The sequence below is a fragment of the Argiope bruennichi genome, chromosome 8, assembly GCF_947563725.1.
Source record: "Argiope bruennichi chromosome 8, qqArgBrue1.1, whole genome shotgun sequence".
Lineage (NCBI taxonomy): Eukaryota > Metazoa > Arthropoda > Arachnida > Araneae > Araneidae > Argiope > Argiope bruennichi.
The window spans coordinates 114,298,119-114,320,758 of NC_079158.1; the positions used below are offsets into that span (position 1 = coordinate 114,298,119).

The 22,640-nt window shown below is 26.7% G+C and overlaps 1 protein-coding gene across 4 annotated transcripts in view; it reads left to right on the plus strand.

Annotated features, from left to right (window-relative positions):
* Positions 1 to 21,704, plus strand: part of LOC129981052 (acetyl-CoA acetyltransferase B, mitochondrial-like) — a 64,555-nt gene extending 42,851 nt beyond the window's left edge. Inside the window, exons 1-13 of one of the 4 annotated variants that reach the window (XM_056091668.1) lie at positions 35 to 128; positions 1,165 to 1,198; positions 3,032 to 3,149; positions 5,495 to 5,590; positions 6,929 to 7,029; positions 7,605 to 7,697; positions 8,425 to 8,475; positions 11,509 to 11,610; positions 14,014 to 14,158; positions 16,967 to 17,080; positions 17,642 to 17,706; positions 19,108 to 19,265; positions 21,429 to 21,704. In XM_056091668.1, the coding sequence (XP_055947643.1) occupies positions 1,187 to 1,198; positions 3,032 to 3,149; positions 5,495 to 5,590; positions 6,929 to 7,029; positions 7,605 to 7,697; positions 8,425 to 8,475; positions 11,509 to 11,610; positions 14,014 to 14,158; positions 16,967 to 17,080; positions 17,642 to 17,706; positions 19,108 to 19,265; positions 21,429 to 21,549 (1,176 nt within the window). In that variant the 5' untranslated portion in view covers positions 35 to 128; positions 1,165 to 1,186 and the 3' untranslated portion in view covers positions 21,550 to 21,704. Of the gene's footprint in view, positions 1 to 34; positions 222 to 1,164; positions 1,199 to 3,031; positions 3,150 to 5,494; positions 5,591 to 6,928; positions 7,030 to 7,604; positions 7,698 to 8,424; positions 8,476 to 11,508; positions 11,611 to 14,013; positions 14,159 to 16,966; positions 17,081 to 17,641; positions 17,707 to 19,107; positions 19,266 to 21,428 lie in introns of those variants that run through there. The other 3 variants (XM_056091671.1, XM_056091670.1, XM_056091669.1) reach the window with 3 other exon arrangements.
* Positions 21,705 to 22,640: the final 936 nt, after the last annotated feature.

Sequence of the window (22,640 nt, forward strand, 5' to 3'; positions counted from 1 at the left end):
TAAAAATGCAGAAATTCGTTATTTGAACTCTAACCGTAATCATAGAAAACTAGTTTTCTTTTCCGAATGACAACACGCATGCCCTGCAGGAATTTAGGAATTGGCCGGCCGCTGTGAAGTTGGAATTAGTAGGTATTTTTTCTGTTTCGCTGTAAAAAGTTTTTTTCTTGTTAAATCTCATTTGTTTACTTCATGGGTTACAAAATTTTCCCTTACTTTATGTAAGATTATACTTTAATTTTTGTATGTTTATGTTTTGGTATATTTTTAATTTCTTTAGGCGATCAATTTTTAAATATAATTAGTAATAATGCTGCTTCCTTTTATTGAATGATCAGAACATCTTATAAGCTAAATTAAAAATTTGCAGATGTCCTTGATAATTTAAAGGGCCTTATGAATTTTAGGGGGAATAAAACTAAAGATATATAGAATCAGGAACCTTTATGGGTTCAACATATTTTACATGACCTTGATGAGCTATATATAGTTATATGCTTACTAAACTGCTTCTACATTCTTACTGTATATGGAACGATCGAATTTATATTTGAAATTTCTATATGTTTCACAAATCATTTAACATTACCCATAAATTATTATAAATATTCTTGCATCAGTTTTTAATTATCTGTCAAAAAATAATATGTGGTAATACATGTTTATTTGAGTATCTTTATTTTCATTCAAAAGGAAATGCAGATTCTCTCTTAGCTTTCATAATTGAGAAACAAACAAAAAAAAGCAGTTTAAAAAGTATATATTAAATTGATGAAAATGATTTGCTATATTATAATTGGTGAAAATTAATCTTTTTATCTTTCAAACATTTGGATAAATAAGGCAAGCATTTTTCCCATTTTTAAATAAGTTGTTGAATATTTAAAAAAAAATAATGAAATTAATTTAACTTCTATAAAGATATAAATAAATGAATTAAAAAATTAATTCCTGCCTCCTCTATTAAAACTAAATGATTTATTAGATGTTCACAGTATTATATAGCATTTAGAATATGAAGTAAAATTGAAGAAATATTATGCAAAATCTTATGTTTGTTCTATATCAAAATGATTTTTAAAAAACTTTTTATGTTGTTTAAATTTTATTTATATATATATATTTTAAAGAAACATGCTTTATTTGTTATGTATTTTCTTATAGTTGGTGAATAAATTTGTATGAAATGGCTTTCAATGTAAGTAGAAAAGTGTTCTCTTAATGTTTGTTTTTCATTATGTATGATAGAAATTTATATTTATACCATATATTAGTTTTAAAATATTACATAATTTACTTGTTAATATTAGTATAATTAGTTCTTTTTTAAGTGGCCTTTTGACAAGTGTTTAACAACTATGTAATCTATACAGAACTTCTGAAAAGTAAAATAAAAATATACATTTAAAAAACATTCTCATAGAAAGTATATCATTCCAGAAATAGAACTCTATTTTTTATATCTGAGTTTTGAGTTGCCCTTTCATTATTCAATGAAAGTTTAACTCAAAAGCAAACATTGCTGCAAAAACACTATCAAATAAGCAGATTTTTATATCTTTTTAATCTGCTGTTTTCTGAATTAATACAATGTGATTTAAATACATATTAATAATCTATCAATAATTCCCTAATTCTCTGAATTTGGTGCTAGCCAATTACAAATATTTTTTTTAATACTCTATAATTTTTTGAAAGATTTGATAAAAATTATATTATTTCACTTAAAAATTTATTGACTGTAATTTATATAATACTCATCAGGATGACTAGTCCCATTAATTTCCAACTTTTCTCAACTTTGGGAATTAAAGTGATCACAGCTATCTTCATTTCATCTCATTCATTTTTGCTTTATTCTTTGGTTTTATGATTGCAAATATCATCAATCCAAACTTTATACAAATGAGAAGTACCAAAATTCTTGGAGTATAGCTTATATAATATCTTACAATGCTTAAGAGAGTCAAGGCACTCATAGACACTGCGGTGTATACTTTGGGAACTTCTAGATTATACAATATTGAAGATAATATCATGAAATCATTTATAATAAAAGAAAGAAAAACATTTTAATTTTTCATGTTAACTCAGATTTGTTCAAACGTTATACTAGCCAGGTAGGTAAGCAGGAAGTGAAGTAAATTTGCTAAAAATAAAAATCTGAAGAAAATGTTTAAGCAAGTAAAGGTAGAAAGGAAGAATGTTGATTTTCTTATTCTTCAGGAATGAGCTGCTTGGATTTCCAATTTAACAATGCTGTTTTCCTTATTTATATGTTATTTAGTCATGCTTGAGAGATGATTTTTCAAGCAATTCTGAGCAGCAGTAAGGAAGTATTTTTAATTTAACTTGAAATTTTGTAGAATATCAGTAGGGTTCACGAAACCAAATTGTACTTATAAAATATATTTAACAAATTATTTTTAATTGTATAATATACTTCTTATATTTGTTTTTTAACCTTGAATTAGATGTGTTACTATTCTATCTCAATTTTTCTACCACTGAGATTGTATAATACTCTGATATATAATTGCCCACCTTGCAAACTTCCTGATAACTATTAATGTTTGATCTTGTTACATGGGCTTAGAGTAATTGTTTAATGATCTGGCATGTTATTGATTTACTTAAACCAATAAAGAATATTGATGTCAGTTACCTTAGTGCAGTATATTTTTTAAACTTTTGTTTATGCTATGTTAGTAAGCTTTTGTTTGAGTTTTGTAATATATATTACATATAATTTAGTTTTCGATATCCTCATATTTTTCATAATATTTTGTGCAATAAACATAGGATTTACTATTGCCAATCCTTTGGTCTGATACTTACCACATTACTGAGAGATTGCTGCATAAATTTGAATAAGTTTTAGATAATTATTACCTTAATAAGTTAACTATTAGCATATGGCATAGTTAAAATAGGTATTCCTGGTTTGAGATTTGAATTTATTGTTATTTTTGCAAACTTAATAATTGAATATGTTTTTACTAATGTAATACTATTGATATGCAATTTTCAGGAGGTTGTTATACTTTCTACGGCTAGAACACCTATAGGATCATTTCAGGGAGCTTTATCTTCAGTTACTGCTTCACAGCTGGGCAGTACAGCAATTCAAGGAGCTATTGAAAGAGCAGGTTGCAAAAATAAAATTTATCTTCCATAGGAAATGTAAATGTCTTGCTTCTTTTTCTTTCTTTACTTTTTTAATGCATGCTGTTACATTTAAATTTATAAAATTTTCTTGGCACTGGTTCTCTTTTGTTTCTTTCTTCTTTAATTTTTCATAACCTACAGTTGCATTTTTTAATGTACTAGATATAAATATTTTTCTCATTCACTCGAAACTACTTTTTTTTTTTTTTTTTTTGCTATCATAAATGTTAGCGTGAATTTCACTTTTCTGCTAGCATAGCATTTGCTAAAAGTATTCCAAGATATATATTTAAAAAAAAAAAAAAGTGCATCAAGTATACTAGCTCATTTCTACAAAGTTAGTTAGAAATCACACATTTCACTGCTATAGAACTATTAGTATGCATGTGGCTGCTTTTGAAATTATGGGAAATTTAATTATATAATATGATAATATTTACATAGTTAAAATTAACTTTACTAACTACATAGTTAACTTTACTAATATAATAGTTTCTAGTATTTTCATAAAATTCTTTTAATATATTTATTTACTAGCAATGTATCAATTAAATATTTTCCCATAAACATATGGTGCTACATTATTAACTAAAACATAATTTTATTGAGATAAATGTACTTTTTATGGTGGATTATTATGTTAATGGACCTTAATCTTTATTTTTTACTAAAGCAAATAATGCATGCTATGTGCATTTGTTGTCTCTTCAAATTATTTTGAATAAATTTGTTTCTAACATTTGTTATTTAATTTCATATCCAAGAACCTGATAGTATAGAGTGATTTGGAGTGGATAAATAACTATTGAGTGAGAAAATATTTTGGTGGGTTATTGATCTGAGTTCTAAGTAAATGCTCAAAAACTTGAATTCTGCAAAATAAATGAATGAAAAAAATATATTTGTGAAGGATAAATGAGTGATCATTTTTTTTTTTCTTAAACTGAAATATATAACATTTATATCAATATATATTATACATAGTTTGATATTTTTTAATAAAAATTTCAGCCAAATTTTTTTTTAAATGCTGTCATTAATCAAATGAAACATTTGAAAACTTAAATGGGATGAGAAGATAATTTATTTTTCTTTGTTTGGAACAATAGCATTTACAATGGAATAATGATTTTTAACCTTGTTTAAATTATGTCGAAGAAATGGTTTGCATTGGAAACCATTTATGAAATTAATCCTTCATGTTAGTTCAAACGATCTAAAACTTCATTTGGGTAATAAGCAATTTAAAAAGTTTGAGAATATTGTCTCAGAATAATCTCCAATTTCTCGTTTACAAAAAGAAGGGGGGGGGGTCTTTAAAAAATTTGTATTTTAATTCTTTTTGTAGCGAAGATTCTAAATCTAGTGATGGAAAGTGAATGTGATTTGAAACTGTTTAATTTTCTTGGTGATTTGACTTTCATTTATAAACTTGGGCTGCAAATAAAGTTAGGCATTATTCAACTGAAGGCTCATTACAGTGAAAAGTATGGGTTACAAAAAAGAAAAAGTACCATGAAATAGATTAGAGATTATTAAATTATGGTTAAGGAGTTTGTGCAGTACTAGTATTATAATTGAAGTAATTGCGCAATTTAAGTCCACCTGTTATATTTGTTGCATGTGAAAAATTTTTGGGCTCTTTCAAATGGATTTACAGTGATAAAATGATGTTCTGCGTCTGAAAGAATAGCTAAGCTTACTTATATATCAGATATTCTAAAACTTTTTCACTGTGACAGAAGTGATAAAATAAAAAAGGCAAATAAATAATTTTCATTTGCAAGTGAAGAAGAAGATTACTTATTAACAAATAATTTTTGCAATTAATTTGAAAATGTAAGCTAAACTTAAAAATTCAGAAAAATTTGTGAACAACTGCGTCTTTTATTTTAATTTTCACTAACAAATCTTAATTATTTTGAAACCAAATTAGGAATTTTTTTATTTAGCTAAAATTACTTTTAAAAAAGAATCGGTAAAGACATTATTACACATTCTGATTCAAAGGAGGTTGATATTTTATGTAAAATGCATGATGTATTAAAGTGGTGTTAGAGAGAGAAGTCTGAATAAATTTTCTTAGTTTATTTTAAATTAAAGCCATTAAAGAGTCATATATATTTTATTTATTTACCTTACCTTACATTCAATGTATATGCATAAAATATTGCAAAGCTGTCTTAGTTTTTCTTATTGTTATGGACATCCAATATTAATGTTAAATATTTGTTAGTTTCATTTAATTTTTTCTGTATAATTTTATTAATAGAGCTACATAGCGCATAATTTCTCTGCCATATATTTTTTTTAATTAAAATTTAAGGTATTGAAAAAGATGCAGTGCAAGAAGTTATCATGGGATGTGTTCTTCAAGCAGGTGTAGGGCAAGCTCCTGCAAAACAAGCATGCCTTGGTGCAGGTAATTTTTCATTCTAATTTTTCCCCATTCTAAAATTTGAAATTATTATTCCATTTTTTACACACTTCCAAAATAGAGATGGTATATCAAAAATATACTGAGACAATTGTGTATAAAACTAAATTTCTTCATAATTTACTATTTTTATATCATTTGGAGATTTTTTTTTCTTCAATTTTCTTGATATATATAGAATCAGTACTTAATAATATGGAAATGGAAGCAATAGATATTCATTTCTATTCCGTTTTAAAAGAACACTCAGTAAAGAATAAATTTTGTAAGTATTTAATGACGAAATTTGGAAGTTTTTAGTAGCTGCAGTTTTTTACTCTTAATAAATAAAAATAAGATGCCTGTAAACTGCCTGATTTTCAATATTCATTTTAATTCAGCTATATAAATAATCACTGGGAACAGGAGATCCTCCTTTGATTCATTGAAGAGATCAGAAATGCCAGGAAAAATATCTTTTCTTATTTTATTTTTTAAAATAATCTTTTTAAATTATATTTTTAATGATTTTATGTTAAATTTGTATTCCTTATAACCACATTTATTTTTTCTGTGTTAAAACTATGACTTTCACATGTTTAATTATTAGGTTTCTGTTCAAAATGATTCAAAGAGCCTCTGAGAAAAAGCAAAGAGAAGTGCATTTTTGATTAAATAATATCTGTCCATTAATGATTGACCCCTTTTAAAAAAAGGATTAAAATAATAAAGTGATCATTGTTCTTGTAATTTGTCCATTATTGAAAGTTGTTCATCAGGGTGTATTATCTTAATTAACTGATGTCTGTTTTATTTTCCTTGGATAAACTTTACATATTCTTGTTCTTGACTTTAAATATCTGTAGATGAAATTCAATTAATCTGATCAATCTAGGGAAATGTCCTTGAATTCTTAAATTTTAGTATAATCTATAGGGAAAATGCATTGATAAAAATAAAAAAGCTATTCAATATTTACATAACACTTCACACTTCTTTTTCTATTCCATAATAATAAGGAAATGATATTTTTAAAAAAATCCTCTTTTATTGATAAATTGGCTCATTTGCTGTTATACTGGTGTATCAAATGAGGAAAGAGGATACAAACAAAAAGTCTTGGGTTGTGTTTTTTGCATTGATTTCTTTGAATATGAATTTCTAATTTGTCATATGAGAAATTTTTATTCTTTTTTATTGATTTATTTATTGCAGACTGTTTGAAATAATAATTTAATCATGAAGTTGAAAGTTTGCTTTTATTTCTTGTCAAAATGATATAATAATTACTTTGTGATTGCCCTAAATATAAGATTTAATTATTAAAGTCTCATATTTCTATAGGTCTCCCACAATCAACTCCATGCACAACTGTAAATAAAGTATGTGCATCTGGTTTGAAATCAATAATATTTGGTTGCCAAAGTCTGATGCTTGGACAACAGGTACTGCAACTTTACAAATATTTATATTTTTATAGTATTATGTTGTTTAACAAGCAGCACTGCCTATCTGAATGCATTACAAGAAAAAGAAAATTAAATTTATTGCAACTAATAATGAATATTTAAGACTTTTATTCACTTTAAACATCAACATGTAGTCTCATATTTATACCATTTGTTAAAAAAATCAGAACTATTTGAATTTTAAAAGTTTTCCCATCCCCTCATTTGCATTTTTGTTGCTGAAAGATTTGTCCCCTCATTTGCATTTTTGTTGCTGAAAGATTTGTCCCCTCATTTGCATTTTTGTTGAGATATTTTGTGTTGGTTCACAAGTAAAAATTGTTTTCATAGAAAGCACTGTCATCTTTTATATAAAATAACTGTATTTTATATTATTTGTATGAGATTAGACGCTAGCTTTTTCTTGGTGTCCTGGATTAAAATGATTCAAATGCTTATTTTTTTTTATTTAACATAAAACTGCTTTTCTAAACTTGTGATTGAATAGGAAATTAAAAATAATTAAATGTCAATTCATATTCATATGAATTAAAATGATTATTATCTTTCAGGATGTTATTGTTGCTGGTGGGATGGAGAGTATGTCTAATGCTCCTTATTATATGCAAAGAGGTAAAACACCATATGGAGGAATTGAGTTAAAGGTATTAACTTTTTATATTAATATTAAATTTAATAATGTTTGATATGATATTGTGTGATGTTTTTATTAAAAAATTGGTGAGCATCATATATTTTTTGGAAACTAAATCATAGAAAATGAATAACTTTTGATCGCCTTTTGTTGCTCCAAATTAATTTATATTTATCGAATTTCTGTGTATTTTCATAATCTGATGAGTTAATTTAATATCCTTTAAACATTTAAAGGTATATCTAAATTTCTCCCCATCCTCACAGGTTCAATATTTTCAGTGTAAATAAAGAGCTTATGGGTGGCAGGAAAGATAGAATTTTCTGTTTTGTAGTATTATTTGAAAAAATTGAAAGTGCTCGTTAAAGGAAGCTAAATTAGAATATGAGATACATTTTTACTATTTTCTAAAATATAAATTTCAATTACAATGAAGGATGTCCTAAAGTTCTAGGCAATTTGATCTAGGTTATTTTAAAATGTTTGAAAATTTAATGAATGTTAAATATTCCATTTGAATAGAGTGAAAAATATTTTTTTTTCATGTATTTCCTTTCTGGTAAATTTAACATTTTTATGAAATGATTTGGATGCATTTAAGCTTAAAATCAACATAAAGGTTGGTGAAAGTTTTTATTTAAAAAGAATTAAATTAAATGATTTCACAAATGTTTTTTTATAGAAAATTCTTGACAGTTTTCCCTCTACAGTGATTAAATATAAATGTTTTATTGTAGGATGCAGTAGTTAATGATGGTTTAACTGATGCATATGGAAATGGGCATATGGTAAGTTTTTCTTCCTCCCCCCCCCCCTGCATTGTATTGACTGTGTACTATTTAATAATATTTGTAGAATCACAAAAATTACTAACTTTTTACATTTCATGCTATGTATTATATACTTTTTAATAAAAATAAAAAAAAAGCTTGCTTATTTCACTTACTTAAAGGATATAATGAATTGTTCATTTGAGAGGATTATGGAAATTTAAAAATTAATTCAGTTTTCATTTATTTTATTTTTATCATATATACTGTTACTGGAGATGCACTTTAAACAAATTGGCAAATTTAGTTTCAAATTTTAACACATTTGTAACTTAATATTTTAAAGATTTATTATACATTTTTTTTTTTTTTTTAAATTTTAGTAAGTAAAAATGCATGCTTTTATTTATTTAGGTACTTACTAGCTGCCTTTGGCAACTTATTCGTTTGCAGAATATTGCCTTTATATGTTAAATTATTTGTTTGTAATAGATATATTTAAGTATGATAAGACTGAAAAATGTGAATTTAATACAAACTGAAACTCATACAAGTGTTAATTCTTTTTTTCCAAACTTGCTTTCATAATAAAACACTTTAATATTAAGTGGAAACTGAATGTCTATGCATGGCTAAATTTAATGGTAAAAAAATTAACAGCTTAGAAGAGTTTCAAAATATATCCTAGAATATTATATTCTTGCCAGTTACAAGTTCCTAAGCCTCATGCTAGGAAAATGATAAAATAATTTTGTCAGTGAAATGAATTTCAATTTTATATATGTAAAAACAGGCAAGTATAATGCCTAGCATTGTTGTGGTAAATAGTGTACATTTTACATAATAGTGTACATATTGGTCATATTTCAAGTCAATGAATATTCCTTTGCTTGTCATGCCTTTGGATATTCCTTTGAAAAGAGGGCTAAACATTTATATGTTTTGATTCACATTCACATTAGTACTATTTTAGGAGCATTATAATTTTTTACTTTCTTGTACACGTGTATCTGCTCTTTCACTACTACAAAAATTTGAACTATAATAAAAGACAAAACAAGATAAAATTCAACTGCATATTTTCTGAGTTGAAAAGTACTCATAATAGTATTGCAGCTGTGTGGACAGATGTTATGTTTCTTGATTACATTACTATAAAAAGTGTTGTTTGTAGATGCTATAAAAATCAATAAGCTACTATTGGAGAATAAATTGTGAAGCTGATACAACAATAAAAAATTGTTATATATCAAAGTATATTAAGAAAATAAATATCAATACTTAGACATAGGCAAACTATAAAATTTGATTTTATTCTTTCATATTTCTTAAGCTAAATAGTAATGGTAGTTACTTTAAATTTAGAATTCTTCAAAAAAATTTGCTGATTACTAACTGTGGACTGCTGTTTGCTGTGTATTGTGTGTATATGTCTTGACTGTGTTTGGTCATCTTGTCATTTGTTATATATTCTACCTTCATGTTAATTAGCATCATTATTTATTATTGAGGCATGTCGACTATGTCACTATACACCCACTACAGTGAATCCATTCAATTTTAACAGAATTTCCGTAATATTATAAATTTTTTTAAAAAAATCCAAGTTCTGCATTTAGAATAAAAAGTTAACAAGAAATAACCATTTTTAAAAGTATGTCTTTGAAGTGGTTAGAAAAACTGTAGTGCAACACAATAGAAATTAAAAAAAAAAAAGTTTGTCCGAAGAAATAAAATTTTTTTATTCATAGAGCTCAAATTAAAAAAGTAGACATAAAATGATTTCTGAAATACCAACTGCATCCATTAAATATTAAGAGTATTGAATTATAAGTTAAAATTAATCTATTTAAGATGACTACAAGAAAAAAACTGAAATAAACTGAAATATTTTTTAACTAAATTACTGTGTCTGTGTATTAAACAGTGGATATACAACAAATTTGAAGCAGAATTGAAAATTCTACTAGATTTCCAAAGAAAACGTTTTTTTTTTTAGGTCATGACTTTTACATTGGCAAAAGCATGCAATTAAATTATTTAATAAACAAAGAAAGCAGATTAATTTTCCTAGAACAGTAAAAATATATATATTGTTGCAGATTGCATAAAGGATTACTTTAGAAAAATATAACTAAAATCAACGAATAATTGTACAGGAAGGAATTGGTATCATTGAAGAGCTAATTTTTTAAATTTCCAGATCACATAAAATAGTTTTTGTTAAATAATATTTTAGACGATAAAAGTGGAGAAAATGCCAAAAACTTCCTTAATTTTTAATTAATTGAAATTTTGATTAACTTTTGGGTTTTCAAATGTTAAATGCCTTTTTTCTTATTTTGAAGAGCATGTGTATCAAATTTTATCAAGGTCAGTTTGTAATAAAGATATACAGATATTGCTCTTTGTGTATACCAGTTGCCTTCATAACCAGACTCTCAATCTGCCGTAAATGTTAATTTAGTCAACCAACTTTGGTGAATTGCATCTTATCTCTTAAATGAAAGTACTTTTTTTACATTATACTTGTATGATAAACATAGAGCATTTTGATTGCTTAGTTTTACACAAAGTTTCAAAATTAATTGTTTCATAAAAATGGGGGGGGAGGGTGTGCATTCTCATCATTTAAGGTATATAGTAATAGCTCGATTTTACAGCGCTGTTTGGTAGATTTCTATTTATTTTTAAATGGTCTTTCCTGTAGAATGCTAACAAATATATACATACACACACATTTGCTTTTATCATTAGTAGAAATTGGGAACTCACAAGAATAAAGCACTTGGAAAAAACAAATTTTGCATAATTTGCTGAGTTTGATAGAGCTAAATAATAGAATCAGCATTTTATTTGAAATCGGAAACTAAGTCTTATTTTTGAATATGAGAAATTAAAATATGTGATGCTAAATGAGTTTAAAGTGTATGTGAGTGTTATTTTCTTAATCAAGTGGGGTTTGTTTGTTTTTTTGATATTTATAATGATTTTTTTCTCCTTAGTGTTTCACTTTATAGATATTTAAAATAAAATTTGAGTGAATTTCAGGGCCTGTGTGCAGAAGGAATAGCACAGAAGTTTGATTTTTCCAGAGCAGATCAAGACCAATGTTGCATTACGAGTTACAAAAGATGTATTCAAGCGGCAGAGGTAATATATATATATATTGTTAACTAATTATTTTTCAATTTATATGAGTTTTTCAGATCTATAAATCAATAGCTTAAACATATTTTAAACATATTGTCTCATTGAACTTTCAGTTAGGTTTCGTTTTTTTTTTTTTTTTTAATTATTATTTTTAATAATCATTTATGTTTTGACCACTGTTTTTTGGGAAAAAATTGCAATTGTTAATATTATCATTATTTACTATTATACAAATGATAATTTAAATTTTATTAAAAAAGTAAAAAGATTAAAAAAAAAAAAGTTAAGGAAATACGATAATGAAAAAAGAATGCTTCCCTATGATGCAGAGTTATAGAAGTCTTGACTCTTTATATGAAACAGCAGTGCTATTGGACAAATTAAATTTAATCCTATGTTGGTAGCTGTTTAATGCAAAGTTTTTTGGTATTGTTTTTATAATATAACATTTTCATTACTTAGTTCAATTGCGACAATTTCTAAGTAATCAAAAGAAAAAGGTTATTAGTCAGTTTTTGAAAACAAATTTTTCAATGAAAATTGGTAATATGTAATTAATTATATTAATATTCTCAATGTCTCATGATTCTTTTCAGTTTTTCATGTTTTTAGATATATAATTTTTAATTTATTAGTATTGAGATAAATGCCATAATAATTATCATAATACATCATTGTTTGTGAAATCAGTAGTTCTCTATAACATGGATATAATAAAAATCAGAATTATACATTAAAATTCAAAATTACTGAGTGTGCTTTTGGTCATATTTGACTTGGTTCGTGATTATGGTTGCTGGTTATTTATTTTTTATTTAATAATGAATTGACTTTGTTTCATTAAAATTATGAATATAGATTTTCATTTATTGATTCACTCTTGTCTTTACTTATTGAGAATTGGAAAATATGGATTGTATTTCAGTGAAGGAAAGGAAAGGGAAGGGAAGAAGAATATAACAACATTATTTTATGTCAGTGAGTGCATCACAAATTTTTTATTTTGCTTTTGCACTCTGTCCTCTTTTTTTTATTGTTGTTGTTGGGCTGTTGTCTGAGCAGGTGTTTTTTCTACAAACTGCATTTGTAGAAGAAAGCTTAATTAAACTAAATTTTGCATTTATTTTTCTGCTATGGTGATTATTTAAAAAAAATGCCATGATAACAGCAGCATTTTGCATTTAAGGTAGAGGAGCAAGAGGCTTGATGCTTAACACCGATTATAGCATTTTATTAACAATTTATTTAAAAAAATTTTTGTCCTATTTCAAATAAAATATGGTTGTATTGAGATTATATATTTGTTTCATCACTTGTAAATTCAGGGGTTTTTTTTGTTAAAAATTGTAGAAATTTATAACATTTCACATTTGAACTTATTCAATAAATTTAATTTTATTACTCATTGCATTGCAAAATATGCTAATAAAAATTTTTATAATCCAGATTATAATTATTTAGGATTTATAAGTAATCAACAATTGATACTTTGAATAAGAAGCAAAGAGCATTAATTTCAGTAATTTGACATAATCAAATTTGTTTCCATTTTATTGAATACAGTAATATATTTAGCTATATATATATATATGTTATGGTCGTTAATGCGAATAATAGGTTATTATTAATACTTACTAGTTTAGTTATTATTAATAATAACCGGTTAAAATTAATAACTGATTATTCACATGGCTGTAACATATATATATGAAACAAACATGCAATTTGAAATTAATCTTGTTTGTAACTTGATGACTTATTGAGCCACAATTAATATTATTAGACTCAGTTAATTATAAATAAGTACTGTAAAATATTGATTTATTGTGATGATCTGATAATTTAAAATTAAGTGAGATATTAATGAAACTTATCAACTTTTCATTTAATTCTGTCATTTCAAAATTGTTTCTTGGCTAGAAAATAACATTAAAAACAGAAATTGGTTCTGTATATTTCATTGTTTGTTTGAACCCAAGCTCATGTACTTCTTCCAAACTATTCACCCTTTGAAGAAAGTTTTAATTTTTTAAACTTTCCTATCATGACAAAAAAATGAAATATTTGTATTTAAAAAATGTTATGAATGTTTAAAATTAGTTTCCATTAAAACCTGATTATAATTTCACTCGTTCAAACACCTCATGAAGGTTCTTTATTTCTGTATGTTTTATTTGCTTTTAAATCAGTAATTTTTATTTTTGACTTCATACACATTTTTTTAAACTTTTTATAATTTTTATTAAAATAAAATTTTAATTTGGGTTTTTTAATTAATTAAAGCTTAGAGTAATGAAATTGTTAAACGTTCGCTTTTCTTAAGGATCTACATAAGGTATTTTATGCATTTTGGGAATACATTTGATTCTAACAATTCTGTAATAAACTTATCATCCATAACAGGCAGGTCTTCTGGAGAAGGAAATAGTTCCTGTAATCATTCCAGGAAAACGAGGGAAGCCTGATATTGTTGTTGATTCTGACGAAGAGTACAAAAGGGTAGATTTTGACAAAATATCCACTTTAAGACCAGCTTTTACCAAAGATGGTGAGTATTTAAGTTATTCATACCCTTCAAAGCTTCGAAATTCTAGCAAATAATGAGTTGCATTATTTTGTTTGAATTAGCAAGATAAATGCTGAAATATATATTTTAAAGCTAAATTTTTATATTTGGAGAGTTTTAAAATGATGTTAACTTGAGAGTACTTAAGTATTGAGAAAAGGCTTCACTGTGTAAAAAATTGATCATCATATTTATCATTTTTTAAAAAGGATTTAATGACAATAAGTAATTATTTAAAATTATATATCTGTTTACTATTTACACTATTATACATTTAGTGAGAAAGTTGATTAAATTATTAGTTTTTGCGATATCCATTTTTATCAAACAATCTAATTTTTCATAGTATTTGTAGCTTCTTAATCTGGAAATAAACAGAGTGAAAAAGCTGTTTTTAAAAAGGTCATTTTATTAGCATTACATGAACAAAATTCAATATATATGTTTATGAATTATAAATGATGTTAATTTAAAATTAATTTTAAAATATGTGTAGTTTCCTATTTTAAAAAACAATTATTTTTATCAGGTGTATAGTTTGAAAAATGCAAATAAATAATACAATAAGATTTTTTTCTTGCACAAATATTAAGGAAATTCACTTTAAAAAATGCAGCAACTGGAAGTACCACAAGATTGCTAATTTCTGACTGTCCCTTATTATTGAGAATTAACTGATTATTTTTGAAGTCCCTCTTTTGACATTGTTACATCATTTTGCCATTCAACCTAATTCAAATTATTTTGAACTGTAGAGAGAAATAGCTCAGTTTTTTTCTAACTTGAATGGAGATTTCTTGTAATGATAGTAGTCTTTTATAACCAATTAATTAAAATGGAAATGATTAAGAGATAATTTTTATGTTTAATTGAATAATGTCATGAAAATCCCAGCAAGAAAACTTGGTATATATTGCATGAAGAAAAATAAAATAATTGCCAAAGTGCTGCAGCCCTGGTTTACCAATCATTACTATGAGCAAGGGATATAAAAATGTTATATTTTATGGGTTAATTAGCCCTGCACTAATCAAATCTTGTATTTTTATATAGAGTGGAATAATTACTGCTTCTTGACATGAATCCATATAGATTTGCAATGCTATTATAATCACATCTTGGATTAGAATTTATATATAAAGTACTTATGTGGATGCAAAATCACTCACACAAAAAAAAATCAAAAAAATTTGTAATCGTCATTTGACAATAGCTTGAATATTTGTTGACAGGCTTGCTTAGGCAGACGTACTGTTTTCTTAAAGTGGGATAGTACAAAAAAATAATAGAAAAAAAGAGAGAGAGAGAGTTTAAGTTGAGCAGTTGCAATTATAACTAGAAATTATGGCAAATAAAAGAAATAACTAGAAATTAGGGCAAATAAAAATGTTAAAATCATTGATAAGAAGATCCAATCAGAATAAAAGAGGTTAGTTATTTAATATACAGAGTAAACTTTCCTATATAGAGAAGCATCACCAATTAAAATTGCTACTTTGAAATATAGCTAATCACTCAAATTATTATATCATTAATGCTCAAGTATAATTTAAAATTATATGATTATAGATTGTTATGAGCGAGGATAGAACCTGCGACCTTGTGGTACGCAACCAAGTAACAAGACAAAAGCAATTGCCCGTGTTTCGTAGCTGTTATGTGGTTTATAAGCTTTTCACCACAGTACTCTCGCTCCAGTGAGTCGGAGGTGAGATGAAAGTTATGGCTGTTGAGTGGTGATGATTTATTAGCTGTTGAGTCTAATGCACCTGTACCCCTTTGAGTAGCGCCAAGCTTTATGGCAAGCAAATGTGGGTGAGTGGTTGCTGTTGCACCAAGTGAGTCTGACGACTTTGTGTTGCTGTATCAAGTGAGTCTGATGACTTTTGGGGTCGATGCATCAAGTGAATCTGAAGACTTTGGTTTGCTGATGATAGATGGTACCACAACAGCTGTACGAAGGTTGAAGGTATTGTGTCTGGGTCACCAATGTAGCGGATTGTTATGAACGGGGATAGAACTTGGGACCTTGTGGTTCACATCGGAGTAACAAGACCATAAGACAAAAGCAATTGCCTGTGTTTCGGAGCTGTTATCTGGCTTATAAGCTTTTCACCACAGTACTACGATTATTTTGGAATAAGATGTGGTTTATCAAAGTTGATTGACTTGGCTAAATTAATCTTATTAATATTTGCTGTCTTTGGCCATTATTTTAATGTTGACCCATTTTGTTGAAATAAATTTTATAGAAAAAAGGAAAAAGAATAAATTCAATTTTGATTTTTAAACATCTTGAAATTATATATTTTTACTTTCTAACATTTACATATGTCTGTTGCCAGGAAATTTCAATTTTGTAAATAATTGATGAAAAATTAATGTTAGCAATTCATATAATTTCATCTGACTTTACGAAATAAATATATTTAAATTTTTTTTAATTACTAGCAGAAATGCATAACTGTAAGGGAAGCAAGCTGGGATCACATAGTGAACTCAAAACACAATATGATTTTTGAGGATTGATAAGTGGAGCAAGCCGAGGAGGGAGGGGGGTACAAACTAATAATCTTTATAAACATTAAGGATAAACTTATTCACTCTTACTTATAAACAAGAGAGGTTTTTTTTGTTTGTTTTTTTTTTAAATCTGTCAACATCTCTTTAAATTATGTTTAGAATTGAACAGAACTTTCATTTGAAATTGTTACAGTAATTCTAAGTTGTTTGGTCAATGATAACAATGGAACATTTCAGTCAGTCTTTAGATTCTCTTCTGTTTCCTAGGTACAATTACTGCAGCTAATGCCAGTTCTCTAGCCGATGGAGCTGCAGCATGTGTCCTAACTACTAGATCTATGGCTGAATCTCTTGGTGTGAAACCACTTGCAAGAGTACTAGGTAACGTATCTGAAAATTTTCAAAATTATCTATATATAAATGCAATCAGTTTTAGCACTTTTTTCATAAAAAAGGCTTCTAATTATTGAAAATGTTTCGAGTAATTTTTAAACACTTTTCAAAATATTTCATAAAAAGTGCATCCATAAAAAATTATGAGTTATGATATTTTATTTAAAAAGTTATTAATGATCTTAAATTTTTTTTCATTATTGTTAGTATTGTTTTAGAAAACTGCAGATTAGTATTCTATTTCTCTATTTGCATTCCTTGAAAATTTCATCTCATGGAGGTATGAATAAAAACAAACAAACAATATATTTATTTTTATATATTAAATTAAGATTTAAAAATAAAATTTGTTATCATCAATAAAAGCATATATGAACAAGTCTTAATTAACTTTTGAAAGCAATTTTATATATTTTTTCTAAAGTTTCATCAAAAATATACAGAACCTACTGTAATTCAAATAAATATTCACAACTTTGCACAAATTTTGCTAATATGACACAAATTCTATTAGAAATAATATTTCTCATTATAAATTTGTTTTCTCAGCTTTCTCAGATGCTGCTGTTGATCCTCAGGATTTCCCTATTGCTCCATCTTATGCCATTCCAAAGGTTAGATTTTATTTATTTATTTTTTACTTTTATTTATTTATTGCTTGATGTATTGTCTCTTTAATCATTCTAATGGTAAGTCATCATAAAACTCTTATTTATTAATAGTGACAGTATACATTACTACTAAGCTTACATTTTTTCATAAATGCTTAACTTTTGCTATTATGAATGTTGATGAGCTAAATTCTTGTTCCTTTTATCCATGGTGTTCATTTTAACCAGCAGGCCCATAGTTAATTTTTAACTAAAAAAAGATAAGCATATATTTCTAAATGAACAAATTTTAAATCGCATCAGTGACTGTCAATTAGTGCACCACACTTCCTTAAGGTTATTATTAACCTTAAGGAAGTGTGGTGCACCCCTTCCTTATTAATTGATCTAAAATAATGAAATTCATAGCCCAACCAGTTTTGGCCTCAAAAGAATGAATTTCCTTATTTTCAAATGTTAGAAATATTTTCCTCAATACAACTAATAGACTTCATTGTTTTAGCCATAACATTTATTGCTTCAAAGGTCTTTCTCTTAGAAGCATATATTTCTAATTGGCAAAATTCTATCTTGTAACGATTTAGAAATTAATTTCTGAAAGCCCTGTTTATCACCTCTTTTCTAAAAAAAAATAGAAATCTTAATATTGTCAAAATAAGTTTAAAAGAAACCCTATTCTATATAATAACACTTGTCTGAGGGCTGGCTTTTAATGTTTATACATTTAATTCCTAGCTCAATTTCATGCCAATATTATGGATTAGCTTTCAGTGCTTCACTTAGATTATATATCATATTATTTTCTTATTGTAAAAAATAAATATTAGCATATTGTTTTTAAATAAAATATTTAAAAAATAATCTTTTCCATTGAAGAATTTATTCAAGATATTTACCATCTTATTTCTCTCTCTTTTTAAACTTCTTATTGCATATGATTTAGTGTAGTGATTGTTGTTTAGGCCTTAAAGGAATTCTTAAACAATATATTTGAAAAAAATCATAGACAATTCACATTATTTAACCCTTTCTAGGGCTGTGGGGAGTATGCTTCCCACCAAATTTATCAATCTTTGTATGAAATTATGTAGGTTGGCATAAGTTCTGACAAATTTTTTTAGTAAGTGAGAAACTTAGATGCTTCAGTTCTTTATCTCAGGCAAAATGATGTATCTTGATTTTTACCTAATTATTAATCAACCAAATTAATTAATTAATCAAATTAAATATATCTAATAAGCTAAATGAATCCCTTTTCTTATTCTAATTTCAAGCCTAAAAATATTTTAACATAATATGACTAGAAAAAAATGGCCCTTTAAAGGGTTAATTAATTATGTAAAATATCATTTTAGTAGCCAAGTTTACTACAAAATTTTTTAAAGAAATATTTGCTTTACATAGGTACTAAGTAAAGCAAATGTGGAAAAAAATGACATTTCTCTATGGGAAATCAATGAAGCTTTTAGTGTTGTCACTTTAGCAAACATCAAAATGCTGAATTTAGATCCTGCTAAAGTGAATATCCGTGGAGGTGCAGTGAGTTTAGGACATCCTTTAGGGTAAGTTAATATAATTACTTTTGATTTTTTTCTTGATGAATGGCCTGCTAATTATATACTGAATATCATTTTTCCTTCTCCTTCTCTTATGCATTTTGTTGCAACAAAATTTTTAAATATGTGTATATGATAATTTTAAATCTAATTTAAATCCTAATTAGTTTCCTAATTTTTATCTTGTATTGACTTCATTCTAAAATGTTCTATTTCCTGATCCAATTCCCTCTTTTTTTAATCAATTCAGCATTCTATAAAGCTGCTCAATTCAGTATTCTTTCATGCTCCAAGTGAAGGGACAAAAATCTGTAATTATTGCAATATTCTTTTAAAGATACCTTTATTTCCATTTCCTAAGTCTACACATGTCAAAGAAATACCTATCAAAATCGCATAATAAAATGACTGGTCTCTTCTGCTCTTATGTCACAATCTAGATTCACATATCTTTTACCACTTTTTATCTTTACAAATTATGCCTCCCAGGATGAAATAAATCGAAATTTTAAAATCTTATAAATTTCTTCTCTTCTGGCCATGCAGCTGCTAAAACTTGTTTACATATATATCACTGGCCTCATCTGGCAACCAGTTGGTTTAGTACAAATAGCAGTAATGTATAAATCTTTCAATGTATTCTTAAACCTTAAATTTAGATAAACAGGTAAAAAAAAAAAAAAAAAATTAAATAACATATTTTTTTTTTTTTTTTTTTTTTTTCATATTTATAAATCTCCCTGTGAGCACTGAGTTAATAATGTCACATTTACATGAAAAGATAAATGGATATATTTTTATTTGTTGCTGTCACTTCATTGTTTTTTCTCCTTATTAAAATGCATAGATGATTCCAACTTTAAAATTGTGTGACACATTTTATTTCTATCAGAATTCTTAACATGTTAGCAGGATTGATAAAAAAATTTAATTTTTTATTCACATCAGACAATATCTTTAAGTTTGATTAAAGATTCAAGGAGAAAAAGAATAACCATTTCCAATAATTTGGAAAAAGTTAGCAGAAATTGACCTCGGTGTTGCCAAAGGATATGGAAAAAATTACCAGTATCTCCATTCTTTACCTTCTGACTATCAAAGAAAAACACAAATAGTTTCAATTTCATTATAATAATGCAATGTGGTAGTGCAAATTAGAAAATTTTTTTGGAAAAATTGTCAGAATTCATTTAAAAAATTACTAATTATAGATTAATGTCACCTCCAGCACCAGCTAGTTTGCCTTAGATATTAACTATATTTTATTTAAATCATTTATATATAATTTCATGTCCATAATTTTGTCAAAGTGGTATACATTAAAGGCCTGTTATTTTAATTCATTTGCATATGTTTTGTTCATTATATACATAAGCTTTTGTAATGGAGTCCTACAACATCATAGCGTTATTACAAATGTGAATATATATCTAAATTTTGCCGTATTTTTTTCTAACTTTTCATGTAAAGAACACAGATATTAAATGGATCCCTTTTCTGTAGCTTTCAACAATGGGATAAAATCGCATAATTAAATATGTAATGAAACAATGTAAATGGTTTGCTCAACAATGCAACCTTTTTTTAAAAAATTGCCAAAATCTAGGAAAAATTTTTAAGCTGTTGAACTGGGTATCATTGAAAGGATATATATAAATAAAAAAAGTGAAAGGATATATATAAATTTCCAGATGTAAAGATCATCTCTGTGCTATAATGTTTTTGGAAGTTATTGCAGAAAAATAAAATTTGTCTTAATTTTTAATTAAAATGTCAAAAAGATGGCTGTGAGGTACACATTTCAGCCCACCAAAGTGTATATGTACAAAATATGGTAGCTATAGGTCAATTGGCCTGGCTTGTAGAATGCCAAAACATACATCAATCTTTATTATTAGTAGATTAATCTAGAGCTATCAAACTTGATACTCAAAAGTTTGTGTGTTAGGCTGTTAAAATTGTACATTCATTTTTATTATTCATAGTGATTTTCACTAAATTTGTGAAAGTCTCTGCATGTTTTAGTAATTAAATGAAGCTTAGAATTATAATAGATAATTTATGCTTTACAGTTGATTGTTAATAAATTACTTGAGGTAATATTGCACAAGCTATAAATTGTGCAATTTATGAATTCGGGGGAAAAAATTACTGTAATTTCTTTAATAGGATGTCTGCTGCTCGTATTGTGGGCCGATTGATCGAGTGCCTCTCATCTGGAGAAAAAGGAATTGCTTCTGCATGCAATGGAGGTGGTGGTGCGTCTGCCATTTTGTTGGAGAAATTCTAATTAGATTATATTTGTTACATTATATTTTATGAAGGGGTTACGTTTTCATTGGGCATCAAACTATTGCTAAATCTATTAGATTATATGCAAGATATTTTATGAATTGGTTATATTTTTGTTCATTGCCAAATTTTAATAAAATTATTTTGATACAATGTTGTTTTTCTTTTAAAGACATTCTCACTGCGACACTCAAAAGGGCTTCCTTTTGAGTTAATTATATTTAAACATGTTCTATGAATAAAAGTAATTTCAAAGGTAAAAATAATCCATTTTCAATAATATTCTCACGTAGATACTTTAGTATGGAACACAATGACACACACAAGAAGTAGAGCTAAACCAATTTATTAACTCAACTCAGAACTGAGAACACAGTGACTGACAGATCTTCTGCTTTTATACAAGCAAAGAAAGTTCCAGAATACTCTTCTGGAGACAGTAAGAAAAGTCCAGAACACTTGTCTGGTAAACTAAAGAAATGTCCAGTATCTTCTGAAACATGAAATAAAAGAAAACATAAAATAAAGGAATTAAATATTTACACAAATTGTGAATCGCATTGTCTCTAGCGAGATTCGAACTTACTATCTCTTGATTATGGGATCAGTGCTATGACCATTCGGCCATGGAGATTCGATTGTCTCTTTTCAATGCGGCATTGCTCCCTCTTTAGAAGAACAGCGTCTCGATGTTATGACATTTCATTGTGTGGCTCTAGTTCTTGATCGAGTCACAGGGCCAGTATAAGTTGTCGTGTCTTCAGGGGAGTAATCTCTTGAGAAATGTCTCTTTCCGGAACCTCCATATGGTGTCCCCAGACCATGAAGCATCGACTTTCAATGGGTTTCTGAACAGACTATCAGGATCTTTGTGTTTTCTTCCACTTTTGTACACCACTGATTCGTTGTATTCTTGGAGTCGCAACGCCCATCTAGCGAGTCTTTCAGACGGATCCTTCAGTCCTGGTAGCCAACACAGGGAATGATGGTCAGTGACGATCTTGAAAGCCTTTCCAAAGAGATATAGCCGAAACTTAGTTATAGCCCATATGGCCGCAAAGGCATTCTCTTTCAGTTGTGGAATAGTTT